General features: G+C 40.6%; 1 protein-coding gene across 1 annotated transcript in view; it reads left to right on the top strand.

Annotated features, from left to right (window-relative positions):
* LOC136882044 (zinc finger protein 771) overlaps nt 1-13,909 on the top strand; it is a 128,331-nt gene extending 114,422 nt beyond the window's left edge. Inside the window, exon 5 of the mRNA XM_067154547.2 lies at nt 13,659-13,909. Coding sequence (XP_067010648.2) covers nt 13,659-13,662 — 4 coding nt within the window. The 3' untranslated portion in view covers nt 13,663-13,909. The remainder of the gene's footprint in view (nt 1-13,658) is intronic.
* The last annotated feature ends 1,993 nt before the right edge of the window (nt 13,910-15,902 follow it).

The following is a 15,902-nucleotide window of genomic DNA, read 5'->3' as shown; positions in this document are numbered from 1 at the left end:
GGTACTTTTGTTATCTGTGCGAAAAGATGTCTGTACATTATTCTTTTTGAATATATTGGTGACTCTGTGAATGTTGTTATTAAATGTGAAAGTTGAATAGGAATTATGACTTTGTTTATCTTTGGTGAGCGGACGATGTTTAATCTTATTGTTTATACTTTCGATGAAAGAGGCCTTGTAGCTATTGGCATAGGATATATTGCGGATAGTATTCAGCTCGTTGTTTAAATTAGCTTTAGTCATAGGGATTCTAAAAGCCCGGTCTACGAGGCTGCAATACGTAGCTCTTTTGTGAGCTTGTGGGTGTGTTGAATCTTGTCTTATAGTGACGCTAGTTTGCGTTGGTTTCCTGTAGATGTTGAAGGAAAAAGTAGGAGGCTGTCTCTTAATAGTTAAATCTGAAAAGTTAATTGATCCCTTCTTTTCAGATTCCAAGGTAAACTTGATGTGCGGATCTATGTCATTCAGTTTACTTAAGGTGGTCATTGCATCTGTTATCCGCTCATCTAGAACTACGAATACATCATCAACGTAACTAGACCAATGGTGTATGTTACTGAACGTATTTCCGTTATCTGTCGCGGAATCCTCTAAAAAATCCAAATAAATTTCTGCTAAAATCCCCGAGGCCGGAGACCCCATTAATATCCCATTTTTTTATAAATTATACTATCAAAATAAAGTAATTATTGTCTATTAACAACCTTAATAAATTCATGAAGTCCTGTATCTCTAGTATACTTAGGTGACTAAGTTTTTAAATTGTTATGAATGATCGGTATTATCTTATTGGTATTAACACTTGGAAACGTGTTAACCAAATCGAACGAATGTATTGTGTGGTAGGGTCGTAGTTCGAAGTCGTTCAACTTGTTAACTAAGTCAATAGTATTCTTAATTGATTTATTAGCCCTAAATTTATAATGTTGTTTGAGGAATTTCTGAATAAACTGTGCTACTTTGTAAAATGGACTTGGTCTATAGTTTATTATTGGTCTAATGGGGACTCCGGCCTTGTGGATTTTTGGAAGTGCTTTGGCTGTTGGAAGCCCTGGGTTCATGTTAATCAATTTGGTATTTTCTTCTTCCGTAAACAGAAAAACCGCTTTCTTTAATGTTTGTTTTAATTGTTTTTGAAGTATCTGTGTTGGATCTTTCTTGGACACTGTGAAGGTCTTATCATCGAAAAATATTTTGGCTTTTTGAATGTAATCGGCCTTATGCATAATTACTGTCGTATTACCTTTATCCGCTTTGGTTAAGATAAGTTCTTCGTCTTGAATCCTCTTCTTAAGGTCTATGATGTGTTTTCTTTCAGTAAAAGAAACTTCTGCCGTAACGCCAGTTCTATTATTGTTTGCAATAAAGATTTTTTGTAATTGTCTTTTTACGTCTGTCCTAACATCATCCTGCAAATCTTGTGGCATTTTACGAATTGCGACTTCAGATTCTGTTACTAATTTAGAGGCTATATTGGCCAAATTTACATTAGGCCAATTGTGTTTGGGCCCTTTAGGAAGAATACTCTTTTCCTCCTCACTTAAATCAATTGTAGACAAGTTGACTATTGGAGTATGGAATTGATCTATTGATCCATCATTGGGATTACGCCTAGGTTTTTAGAGGAAGGTTTGCTGGCTACTACTTCGTTATGTAACATGTTAAGTTTTTTCTTTAATGTTGTCTGTTTGAAACTAAGAAAATTGGTAAGTTTGTCTTGAACCTGAGCTTGGAAGAAGTTCCATTGAGCTTTCGTAAGTAAACTCGTGGCCTTGAGGTGAGCCTCATACAGTTTCTGGTTTAAATAGGATTTTTTCTTATGAAGAAACATTAATTCATTCTTTAGCCATAACTTTTTAGTTTTTAAATGAACAGTACTTGGATGTTTTAGAACCTTATGTTTTCTGAAAACACTTCTCAGAAATTTGGGGGTCAAATTCTGTGAAATACAATTTTTATAAATTTTATATCTTTGCCTATTTTTCCTACTTTGACTCTTAAGCCCATATATTGGTAGGCTACGGTTTTTGCTTGGTGATCTGCTTCAGTTAATGTAAGAAATTTCATTTTTCCGTATTGAACCAAGAATTACAATAAATAAACTTGATATTTCCACCTATTCAATGCAATTTTAATGCTGTTATTCAATTACAACACATTAAATTTCGCAGGACTAGTTTCGACGCGGACTTGCGTCATCTTCAGCTTTTTCGGAAAATAGGCAACCTTAAAAATCATGACATGTTTTAAAATGTTTGGCATGAAATCCAGTTAAATCTATAATTAAAATCTTAACTCATTAAAAACTATTATGACAAGTAAAAGACTTGCAAGTCAGTCGTATGATAAAAGTTCATTGGTTAAATGACATTCTTATGATCAAGCAGTTGTTGAGTCCTTAAATTTGTTGAGCGATAGATAAAATATTGTGTTCCATTTCACTACAATTGTATACTGCTGAACAATAATAGAACTGGCGTTACGGTAGAAGTTTCTTTTGCTGAAAGAAAACACATCATAGACCTTAAGAAGAAGATTCAAGACGAAGAACTTATCTTAACCAAAGCAGATAAAGGTAATACGACAGTAATTATGCATAAGGCCGATTACATTCAAAAAGCCAAAATATTTTTCGATGATAAGACCTTCACAGTGTCCAAGAAAAATCCAACACAGATACTTCAAAAACAATTAAAACAAACATTAAAGAAAGCGGTTTTTCTGTTTACGGAACAAGAAAATACCACATTGATTAACATGAACCCGGGGCTTCCAACAGCCAAAGCACTTCCAAAAATCCACAAGGCCGGAGTCCCAATTAGACCAATAATAAACTATAGACCAAGTCCTTTTTACAAAGTAGCACAGTTTATTCAGAAATTCCTCAAACAACATTATAAATTTAGGGCTAATAAATCAATTAAGAATACTATTGAATTAGTTAACAAGTTGAACGACTTCGAACTACGACCCTACCACACAATACATTCGTTCGATGTGGTTAACATGTTTCCAAGTGTTAATACCAATAAGATAATACCGATCATTCATAACAATTTAAAAACTTAGTCACTTAAGTGTACTAGAGATACAGGACTTCATGAATTTATTAAGGTTGTTAATAGACAATAATTACTTTATTTTGATAGTATAATTTATAAACAAAATGGGATATCAATAGGGTCTCCGGCCTCGGGGATTTTAGCAGAAATTTATTTGGATTTTTTAGAGGATTCCGCGGTAGATAACGGTAACACGTTCAGTAACATACACCATTGGTCTAGGTACGTTGATGATGTATTCCTAGTTCTAGATGAGCGGATAACAGATGCAAAAGACCACATTAAGTAAACTGAATGACATAGATCCGCACATCAAGTTTACCTTGGAATCTGAAAAGAAGGGATCAATTAACTTTTTAGATTTAACTATTAAGAGACAGCCTCCTACTTTTTCCTTCAACATCTACAGGAAACCAACACAAACTAGCGTCACTATAAGACAAGATTCAACACACCCACAAGCTCATAAAAGAGCTACGTATTTCAGCCTCGTAGACCGGGCTTTTAGAATCCCTATGACTAAAGCTAATTTAAACAAGGAGTTGAATACTATCCGCAATATATCCTATGCCAATAGCTACAAGGCCTCTTTCATCGAAAGTATAATCAATAAGATTAAACATTGTCCGTCCACCAAAGATAAACAAAGTCATAATTCCTATTCAACTTTCACATTTAATAACAACATTCACAGAGTCACCAATATATTCAAAAAGAATAATGTAAAGATATCTTTTCGCACAGAAAACAAAAGTACCGAAGTTTTACACAATGCAGCTACTGTATATAAATCTAACCCTTATCTTAGGTCAGGTGTTTATAGGTTCCAATGCAATGACAGTGGCAGCGCCTACCTAGGGCAAACTGGGCGCAACTTTAAGATAAGGTATGCCGAACACGTTAATGCAGTAAAATATAATAGATTCTCCGCTGTGGGACAACATACCCATGAGCTAAGACATAATTTTACAAACTTGGAACAAGACATTAAAATATTAGAGATTTTGAGCAAGGGACCATTGCTGGACGCTACTGAATTATGTTACATTCATATAGACCAATATTTTAACGCTAACCTCAATCTCAATGATATATCTGAAACTCCTAAAGTTCTCTTCGATTTCCTGATAACATTTTAAAAAAATGTTCAAATCCCAAACAAGAATTTAATTTTACGTATAATTCACAATAAGTTGTCCCGATATTCGTTCCTCAGTCCACGCCCACCAGACTCCCTCCACACGCGCGGCCCACATACATCGTCTCAACCCATCCCAGTAGTATAATTGGATGGTTCGGTGGCCGCCTCCGCCTCCGGCTCTCGGGAGAGGCCTCCGCCTCCCGCGGGAAATCCGAATTTTTGCGGGAAATTTGAATTTTGGCGCGAGATTTGAATTTGTAAACAAAGCCACGTGCTTTTTGACAGCTGTCATCGACAACAACGCATCGCTAACCTCACTGCTGCCATCTTGACGGGCCTAAACCTCAGTATTACCAACTTAACGTAACTAGCGCGAGATTTGAATTGTAAACAAAGCCACGTGGTTTTTGACAGCCACGTGCTTTTTGACAGACAACAACGCATCGCTAACCTCAGTACTGCCATCTTGACGTGCCTAAACCTCAGTGGTACCAACTTAACCTAACTAGAGCGAGATTTGAATCGGTAAACAAAGCCACGTGTTTTTTGACAGCCACGTGCTTTTTGACAGACAACAACGTATCGCAAACCTCAGTGCAGCCATCTTGACGGGCGTAAACCTCAGTGCTACCAACGTAACCACACTAGCGCGAGATATGAATTTGTAAACAAATCCACGTGCTTTTTGACAGCTGCGTGCTTTTTGACAGACAACAACGTATCGCTAACCTCAGTACTACCATCTTGACGGGCCTAAACCTTAGTGGTACCAACTTAACCTCACTAGCGCGAGATTTGAACCGGTAAACAAATCCACGTGCTTTTTGACAGCTGTCATCCGCCATCTTTAAACCACAGAGCACCGTGCTGCCCTCTTTATCGCAGTAGCTGCAAATTCGTCACCAGTCATTCGCAGTGCTGCCATCCTAACGGGCCTAAACCTTAGTGCTACCGACTTAACCTTACTAGCGCGAGATTTGAATCGGTAAACAAATCCAGGTGCTTTTTTGACAGCTGTCATCCACCATCTTTAATCAATAGAGCAAAGTGCTGCCCTCTTTAGCTACTTACCTTTTAAATGTGGTGGCGGGTAATTTGAAAAATGCTTTCTGACAGCAGCCATCTTTAATCCAGAGAGCACCGTGCTGCCCTCTTTAGCTAGATACCTTTGAAATGTGGTGGCAGGCAATTCCACGTAACAACAGCCATCTTTAATCAAGAGAGCACCGTGCTTCCCTCTTTGTGGCGGTCGCAAAGTCCACGTACTCTTGTGTGGAAACAAACTCACGTGCTTTTTTCTGACAGTTGTCATCCGCCATCTTGCATCACAACCCTCAGTGCTGCACTCTTTAGCTAGATACCTTTGAAATGTGGTGGCGGGAATTTGAAAAATTCTATATGCTCTTGTTTGGAAACAAAGCCCCGTGCTTTGTTGACAGCTGTCATCCGCCATCTTTAATCAATAGAGCACTGTGCTGCTATCATGCGGGCAATTTCGTCAGCTGTCATCCGCCATCTTTAATCCACAGAGCACCGTGCTACCCTCTTTATGACATGTAGCAGCGGGCAACTTGAAAAGTTCTGTTAGCTGTCATCCGCTATGTTTAATCAAGAGAGCACCGTGCTGCCATATTTAGCTAGATACCTTTGAAATGTGGTGGCGGCAAATTGAAAAATTCCACGTGCTCTTGTTTAGTAAACAAACTAACGCGTTTTTTTGTCAGCTGTCATCCGCCATCCTACATCGCAAACCTCAGTGCTACACTCTTTAGGTACATACCTTTGAAATATGGTGGCGGATAATTTAAAAAGAAAAATTCTACAGCAGCCATCTCTCGACGCTAATTGCACAAGATGGTGGCTATACATGACTCCTTAAAGGTGCTTATGCAAGATGGCCGCTATACATAGGTTCTTATTTGACGCCCTTGGGATGCTTGCGCAAGATGGCGGTTATACAAGGCTTCTTATGAGACTCCCTAGGGATGCTTGCACAAGATGGCGGTTGCTCTTATGAGGTGGCTTAAGGGTCCTTGCAGAAGATGACTAGAGACGCCCTTGCATCCGGGAGATAGTAGGTTCGAATCCCACTATCGGCAGCCCTGAAGATGGTTTTCCGTGGTTTCCCATTTTCACACCAGGCAAATGCTGGGGCTGTACCTTAATTAAGGCCACGGCCGCTTCCTTCCAACTCCTAGGCCTTTCCTATCCCATCGTCGCCATAAGACCTATCTGTGTCGGTGCGACGTAAAGCCGCTAGCAAAAAAAACTAGAGACGCCCTAAGGATACTTACGCAAGATGGCGGCTATACACGACTCCTTATGAGATACCTTAAGGGTGCTTGCGCAAGATGGCTGCTGCTCTTATGAAGAAAGCTAGCTTAGAGGCTAACGTGTCATGCTAGTTCGATTCATTAAATTTGGGGCTTAAATGCAAAATGTTAAATATCTCGAAAACGGTGCATCGTAGAGCAAAACGGACAAAATTTTTCTGCCCAATACCGCGGTTCGCAGTATCAGGAACATGATAGCATAAGAAAAACATAGTCTACTGATGAGATCGACGGTTCGATCCCTACCTAGGCCCTTTGGCATTGGCAGCTATCTAATTCTACAAGATGGCGGCTATACATAGCTTCTTATGAGGCAGCTTAAGAAGCGCTTGCACAAGATGGCTGCTGCTCTTATGAGACGCCCTAGGGGTGCTTGCGCAAGGTAGCAGCGACAAGACGGCGACTATACACAGCTCCTTATGATACGGCCTAGAGGTGCTCACACAAGATGGTGGCTGCTCTGATGAAGAAAGCTAGCTTTGCATCGTGCAGTTACCTTTACAGCACTAAACCTCATACCTTTGAAATGTGGTGGCGGGTAATTTGAAAAATTCTACGTGCTTTTTCTTAACAGCAGCTATCTTTAAACAATAGCGGCTATACATAAGCTGTTAAGGTCTCCTCTTATGTCAAGGCATAGCTCTATCGAACAAGTTTAAACCTGCATCGGGATAGGTAGAGTAAGCACGTGCTGCAGTGATGACGTCATTATGCATGTTTAGACGTACAAATCACTAAAGAAACATATCAAGACTAGAATCGAACACTGCACTCTATGCCGTTAACTTTATCATGTGATCGGAACATTGATTGAAGTGTTTAGAACACTAAATAAGTGATCAAGAATAAAATGGAACACTGTACTCGATACAACATGTGTTTAGAACATGTCAGGGGGTACCTTTGTTCTAAGAAGATTCGATTACCGCACATTCCTTGTAGGGCTAATAGGCTAAAGGGCTAATGGGCAAATGGGCTAATTGGCTAAAGGGCTAAAGGGCTAGGGTGCCTCTCCTCTCTTTATCCGGGCTTGAGACCTGCTCTACAACTAGAGGCGGAGTTAACACCCTAAGGAAGGAAGAATGTTGGGAAATAATCTATACGAATATAGCTACTCGATCGACTATATACTACAGATGGATGACTTAGGTGAGGGTAAGCGCTTACTTAATAATACCTACACGACGTAATTCATGGTCTATTTCAAAAATATCTTTTTTGTACTGTGTGTAACCAGCATCATGATAGGCTCTTAGCAGTTGTAAACGTTTTACCAGTACGTTGGGGTCTTTACAGTAGCTTATATCTACATAGGGTAACAGAGGCTCGTTATGAACTTTGAATCTATATGCAGCCAGTTGATGTGTAGGGACTTGTTTTGATGTAATACGTGCTTCAGCAGTAGCGTTTCTAGGTACAAATTTAACTTGTTTCGATAGCGATGAAGCGTTGAAATTTCCTTCTTCTTTACCTTGCATCTGTTCCCAAGTTTTTTAAACATAGCTAATCCTAATTCTGCTCTTAACGACGTAGAACTAAGGATTGATTACGTGACCGTGACGTCACTGCCACGTGCTCTTGTTTAGTAAACCAAGCCACGTGCTTTTTTGACAGCTGTCTTCTTGTCGGGCCCTAACCTCACATTGAAGGACATAGAGCGTCGCCAACCTTACTGATGCCATCTTTACGGTGGTAAACCTCAAGGCTGCCAGGTTATGCATGTTATAGCGCAGAATTTAAAATCCAACAACAGAACGTCGCTAACCTCACTCTTGCCATCTTGATGGGCTTAAACCTTACTGTTGATACCTTGGTTATACGCTTTTGTGTTAGTTTACTGTTAATCGCTAAGCTGTTCGCATCATCGAAGTAGAGTGTAACAAATGTCAAGTAGATTCAAAGAAGACTCTGTTAGCAGAAGATAAAAGTCCGTCATGGAAAAACCAATTTCTAGGTATATTTGCGAAGAGTGTGGAAAAGCATTTTCCCGAAACTATCACAGGAGACGTCATGAGATATCATGTAGGACAATTTTTCAATGCAAACATTGTAGAAGAAAGTTCAAGAACGCATACTACGCTCAACGTCATGAAGCCGCGTGTAATGTAGCTTCATCGGGAACAAAATACAAAGAGCTCAACCATATTCCAGCGAACACTGATTTATGTTTAAAAAGTACACATCTGCGAGAGATTTTTAATTCTCCCTTGTTGTCTAGGCCTGCTGCAAGTTCTGTTACTGAGCACAAACTTCAAGATAAAGAGAGGTAAGATCATGATTATGGTAATAAGGATAATGATGTTAATCAAAACAGTAGTAAACGGAAAGTAGAAGAAGAAGAAAATCTTAATGTTCCATTGCCATCACAGCTTGATGATTTTACTTCATTTCCTAAGCCTACTACACGTTCTGTCGCAGTGCAAACATCTCAAGAAGAGATGCAAGGTAAAGAAGAAGGAAATTTCAACGCTTCATCGCTATCGAAACAAGTTAAGTTTGTACCTAGAAACGCTACTGCTGAAGCACGTATTACATCAAAACAAGTCTCTACACATCAACTGTCTGCATATAGACTCAAAGTTCACTACGAGCCTCTGTTACCCTATGTAGATATAAGCTACTGTATTGACCCCAACGTACTGGTAAAACGTTTACAACTGCTAAGAGCCTTTCATGATGCTGGTTACACACAGTACAAAGAAGATATTTTTGAAATAGAGCATGAATTACGTCGTGTAGGTATTATTAAGTAAGCGCTTACCCTCACCTAAGTCATCCATCTGTAGTATACAGTCAATCGAGAAGCTATATTCGTATAATTTATTTCCCAACATTCTCCCTTCCTTAGGGTGTTAACTCCGCCTCTAGTTGTAGAGCCGTTCTCAAGCTCGCATAAAGAGAGGAGAGGCACCCTAGCCCTTTAGCCCATTAGCCCTTTAGCCCTTTAGCCCTTTTGCCCACTAGCCCATTAGCCCATTTGCCCTTTTGCCCATTAGCCCTTTAGCCTATTAGCCGTACAAGGAATGTGCGGTAATCGAATCTTCTTAGAACAAAGGTATCCCCTGACATGTTCTAAACACATGTTGTATCGAGTACAGTGTTCTATTTTATTCTTGATCACTTATTTAGTGTTCTAAACACTTCAATCAATGTTCCGTTCACATGATAAAGTTAACGGCATAGAGTGCAGTGTTCGATTCTAGTCTTGATATGTTTCTTTAGTGATTTGTAAGTCTAAACATGCATAATGACGTCATCACTGCAGCACGTGCTTACTCTACCTATCCCGATGCAGGTTTAAACTTGTTCGATAGAGCTATGCCTTGACATAAGAGGAGACCTTAACAGCTTATGTATAGCCGCTATTGTTTAAAGATAGCTTCTGTTAAGAAAAAGCACGTAGAATTTTTCAAATTACCCGCCACCACATTTCAAAGGTATGAGGTTTAGTGCAGTAAAGATACCTGCACGATGCAAAGCTAGCTTTCTTCATCAGAGCAGCCACCATCTTGTGTGAGCACCTCTAGGCCGTATCATAAGGAGCTGTGTATAGTCGCCGTCTTGTCGCTGCTACCTTGCGCAAGCACCCCTAGGGCGTCTCATAAGAGCAGCAGCCATTTTGTGCAAGCGCTTCTTAAGCTGCCTCATAAGAAGCTATGTATAGCCGCCATCTTGTAGAATTAGATAGCTGCCAATGCCAAAGGGCCTAGGTAGGGATCGAACCGTCGATCTCATCAGTAGACTATGTTTTTCTTAGGCTATCATATTCCTGATACTGCAAACCTAGGTATCAGGTGGAAAAATTTTATCCGTTTTGCTCTACGATGCACCGTTTTCGAGATATTTAACATTTTGCATTTAAACCCCAAATTTAATGAATCGAACCTGCACGGCACGTTATACTCTCTACCATAGCTAGACCTGATCATGTTACGAGGACTTGCTTCAATACAAGCTAAAACAGAGCGAATGCCAAAGGGCCTAGGTAGGAACCGAACCGTTGATCTCATCATTAGACTATGTTTTTCTTATGCTATCATGTTCCTCGTACTGCGAACCAAGGTATTGGGCAGAAACTTTTTTGTCCGTTTTGATCTACGATGCACCGTTTTCGAGATATTTATCATTTTGCATTTAAGCCCCAAATTTAATGAATCGAACTAGCATGACACGTTAGCCTCTAAGCTAGCTTTCTTCATAAGAGCAGCTGCCATCTTGCGCAAGCACCCTTAAGGTATCTCACAAGGAGTCGTGTATAGCCGCCATCTTGCGTCCGCCATCTTGCGAAAGTATCCTTAGGGCGTCTCTACTTATCTTCTGCAAGGACCCTTAAGCCACCTCATAAGAGCAACCGCCATCTTGCGCAAGCATCCCTAGGGCGTCTCATAAGGAGCCTTGTATAACCGCCATCTTGCGCATGCATCCCAAGGGTGTCTCATAAGAACCTATGTATAGCGGCCATCTTGCATAAGCACCTTTAAGGAGTCATGCATAGCCACCATCTTGTGCAATTAGCGTCGAGAGATGGCTGCTGTAGAATTTTTCTTTTTAAATTATTCGCCACCGTATTTCAAAGGTATGTACCTAAAGAGTGTAGCACTGAGGTTTGCGATGTAAGGTGGCGGATGACAGCTGACAAAAAGCGCGTTAGTTTGTTTACTAAACAAGAGCACGTGGAATTTGTCAATTTGCCGCCACCACATTTCAAAGGTATCTAGCTAAATATGGCAGCACGGTGCTCTCTTGATTAAACATAGCGGATGACAGCTAACAGAACTTTTCAAATTGCCCGCTGCTACATGTCATAAAGAGGGCAGCACGGTGCTCTGTGGATTAAAGATGGCGTATGACAGCTGACGAAATTGCCCGCATGATAGCAGCACAGTGCTCTCTCGATTAAAGATGGCGGATGACAGCTGTCAAAAAAGCACGTGGCTTTGTTTCCAAACAAGAGCACATAGAATTTTTCATATTGCCGCCACCACATTTCAAAGGTATGTAGCTAAAGTTTGCAGCACTGAGGTTTGTGATGCAAGATGGCGGATGACAACTGTCAGAAAAAAGCACGTGTGTTTGTTTCCAAACAAGATTACGTGGAATTTGCCACCGCCGCAAAGAGGGCAGCATGGTCTCTCTTGATTAAAGATGGATGCTGTCACGTGGAATTGCCTGCCACCACATTTCAAATGTATCTAGCTAAAGAGGGCAGCACGGTGCTCTCTGGATTAAAGATGGCTGCTGTCAAAAAGCATTTTTCAAATTATCCGCCACCACATTTCAAGGGTAAGTAGCTAAAGAGGGCAGCACTTTGCTCTATGGATTAAAGATGGTGGATGACAGCTGTCAAAAAAGCACATGGACTTGTTTACCGATTCAAATCTCGCGCTAGTAAGGTTAAGTTGTTAGCACTAAGATTTAGGCCCGTTAAGATTGCAGCACTGCGGATGATAGGTGACGAATTTGCAGCTACTGCGATAAAGAGGGCAGCACGGTGCTCTGTGGTTTAAGGATGGCGGGTGACAGCTGTCAAAAAGCACGTGGATTTGTTTACCGATTCAAACCTAGCGCTAGTGAGGTTATGTTGGTACCACTAAAGTTTAGGCCCGTCAAGATGGTAGTACTGAGGTTAGCGATACGTTGTTGTCTGTCAAAAAGCACGTGGCTATCAAAAAGCTCGTGGATTTGTTTACAAATTCATATCTCGCGCTAGTGAGGTTAAGTTGGTAGCACTGAGGTTTGCGATTCGTTGTTGTCTGTCAAAAAGCACGTGGCTGTCAAAAAACTCCTGGCTTTGTTTACCAATTCAAATGTCGCGCTAGTTACGTTAAGTTGGTACCACTGAGGCTTAGGCCCGTCGAGATGGCAGCAGTGAGGTTAGCGATGCGTTCTTGTCGATGACAGCTGTCAAAAATCACGTGGCTTTGTTTACAAATTCAAATCTCGCGCCAAAATTCAAATTTCCCGCCAAAATTCAAATTTCCCGCGGGAGGCGGAGGCCTCTCCCGAGAGCCGGAGGTGGAGGCGGCCGCCGAACCATCCAATTATACTACTCACCCCTACTTCCTCTCTTTAGCTACGTCCGATCATGCAAACCTGCTCAGAGCCTTCAATGTTCATTGAGCGCGGCTGGTAATAGCATTGTCTCACGGCATTTTGAGGTGAGTCCTACATACAATCACTTTATCATTTTGCTGATTAGAGCCACAACACATTCAACACTGGATCGTTAACCGCGTTTTAATATGTTTACAGATTCCGCATTGAACCAGGAAACATTGGTTTCACAAACATCACAAGAAACTAGTTTAATGTTTCCACCTCATAGGCCTAAGACATAGAAGATTTTATGCAGAAAATTCCATATGACCAACCTTCACGTTTTTCGAGATGGTTCAGCAGTATACAAGTTGTATTGAAATGGAACACAATATTTTATCTATCCTTCAACAAATTTAAGGGCTCAACAACTGCTTGATCATAAGAATATCATTTAACCAATGAACTTTTATCATACGACTGATTTGCAAGTCTTTTACTTGTCATAATAGTTTTTAATGAGTTAAGGTTTTAATTATAGATTTAACTGGATTTCATGCCAAACATTTTAAGACATGTCATGAATTTTAAGGTTGCCTATTTTCCGGAAAAGCTGAAGATGACGCAAGTCCGCGTCGAAACTAGTCCTGTGAAATTTAATATGTTGTAATTGAATAACAGCATTAAAATTGTATTGAATAGGTGGAAATATCAAGTTTATTTATTGTAATTCTTGGTGCAATACGGAAAAATGAAATTTCGTACGTTAACTTATCCACGAGGAGGACGACTTCGTTATATATTTTCTGATAGATTTTTGGGAAGTCAATGACGCCATAATTAATTAATTAATTAATTCTCGAGAGAAAGTGAAGTTTTCTTCATGTGAGTTTAGGTGTTCTCACGAAATACAGGATAGCCTAGGATGGCATAAGAACGTTTATGGGCCGTGATAGCTCTTTGATATTTTCTCTTCTTTTAACTTGTAAATAATTCCACCATTATTAAGAGGAGATTCTCCCAACATAAATTTAATTTCTTTTTCAAGCCACATGTAGGCTAATAACATTTTGTTATACTTTTCAGTTAAAATACAGCTTCGAAAGGTGCAGTCGCTTAAGTGAGGCCAGTATCCAGTAATCGGGAGATAGTGGGTTCGAGCTCCACTGTCGGCAGCCCTGAAGATGGTTTTCCGTGGTTTCCCATTTTCACACTAGGAAAATGCCGGGCTGTATATTAATTTAGGCCACGGCCGCTTCCTTCCCATTCCTAGGCCTTTCCTACCCCATAGTCGCCATAAGACTTATCTGTGTCGGTGCTACGCAACGCAAGTAGCAAAATAGAAGCTTCGAAAGCGTTGGAGAACGATGGTGTTATGTCTCAGGCAACTTGCAGAGAAACGTTTGAGTTAAAATCCGTCAATATTTGATTGTTAAATGTTGTCAAGAATTGTGTTTTCAGTGCTAGTTTCTAAATAAATGTTAAATCTGTTGTTTTAAATGTCTCTGTGGGATTGTCGCTAGTCCTTATACCTGTCCCGCCTTTTAAAAGCAAATAAAAGCCAGACAGCGAGCTGTCCATGCCTGGGACTATCGCTCTCCAGCTGAGCATACCGGGAATAAAGGGGGCAATATCTGTACTACTAGGCAATGCCTTATTCCTTTGTTTCCTGTATTTTCTATTATTTTATTAGAAATAAGGCATTACGAATTAGATCCACTGATTGTTTTAATCCCATACTCATTTTTCTCCATCACCATTTCTTTAACTCTAGTCAGCGGATACATTTTAAAATTTTCACTATCATATATCGTGTCGTCCATCTCGTTCCATTAGGGGCCGATGACCCCTTAAAACAACAAGCATCATAATCATCATCATCATCATCATCATCAGTAGTGTAGCAGATACACCTCATCATAAATAATCTCTCATCCTAAACAGCCAGTGGTACAGTAAACCTCTGTTCCTGTTGTAAAAATGTCAAATCACATGAATTCTTGAAAGAAATGTATTTTACGTGTTTAAATATTTATTAAACTAGCAATCTAATATATCCTTAATATGATAAAATACTAAGTCATGCATTAAAGAAGAAAACTTCATCCAGCTCTTTAGCAGGTGGTGGTGTCTCAAGAATGGATGTGACATTACCACGCATTAGAGCTATGATGTTGCGCTGAATAAGATCAACAGTTGATCCCGTATCGCCGGGAATCCGTGCATTCCGTCGGCCAATCTCATTGATAAAATTGAAGCCCTCGTTACCCCAGGTAGCATTCGTTTCAATGGCTACTGGCACGAAGAATGTCCAACAAATCGCTGTATTTTCTTCTTTCAGCAGATTTCCTATTCACGGATGCACCTCCACCTCTCAATGATGAAAGGGGAAGATTGGACTGGGCGAATGTGTCGGCACAGGTATAATCCCATAAGAGCGATTTACCCCTTTCGATTTACCCCTTTTCCATGGCACAAATGTCATTCTGTCTGGCCTTTTACCGTCTGAACGGCAGCAGCTAGTGTGGTCTCGTATAGGAGGAACGTCTCCTGAAATCAGAACCCGCAAGATGACATCGTTTATAGTGAAGTGGCGTATGTGTCTGCCTTTACTTTCAAAACGGGAGAGGCCATGGAGGCCACGTCGATCAACATAGGCAAAAAAGCTGAGCACCGGTGAGGTTCACAGATGACTGCTCCCAAACGTAAAGCAACAGCGATACGGAAACTCTCGTTGGAAAGATGAAGACCAAGAGAAGGCGACGGTATTGCTTAGAGCAATGTAGCAGATTCTGGAGAAGAAGCAGCGAGGAGACGAGCTTTGTCTTGAAGACTACTAGTTGGCTGCTGCAGAAGCGAATGGGGACGACTGATAAGAGCTGCATCCCAAGCAGCTTGAATACTTCCTTTGACAATGTCAGGTTTAATTAAGCCGACCAAGCTTGACCACCAACGTGTGCTCTCTTGTAGGGCAGCACCAGGGTCCAGGCATCCACCAGGTGGAAAATGAGGCTTGACAAGACGAACAGAAACGTGGAAAGAAGCTTAAATGGCGGAATCGCCATATCCGCAGCACGAAGAATGCCGAGGCCTTCAGAACGAAGAGGAAGAAAATATGGTAACGAGGCATTTCCATTCAGGTAGCATTTGAGGATAGTTTCGCGGCCGAATTTTAACACAAAATCGAATTCTTCGAATACTGGGGTCTACCGCCAAGACTGGAAAAGTAATGGATGTTGTTAAAAGACGAATTCCAGGGCAGAAGCATTAAACTTCTCGTACAGTATCTCAGTTTTTCCCGATGAACGCCAAGAAAACCAACTTCGCTCA

The sequence above is a fragment of the Anabrus simplex genome, chromosome 10, assembly GCF_040414725.1.
Source record: "Anabrus simplex isolate iqAnaSimp1 chromosome 10, ASM4041472v1, whole genome shotgun sequence".
NCBI lineage: Eukaryota > Metazoa > Arthropoda > Insecta > Orthoptera > Tettigoniidae > Anabrus > Anabrus simplex.
This window is presented reverse-complemented; position numbering and strand designations above follow the sequence as displayed.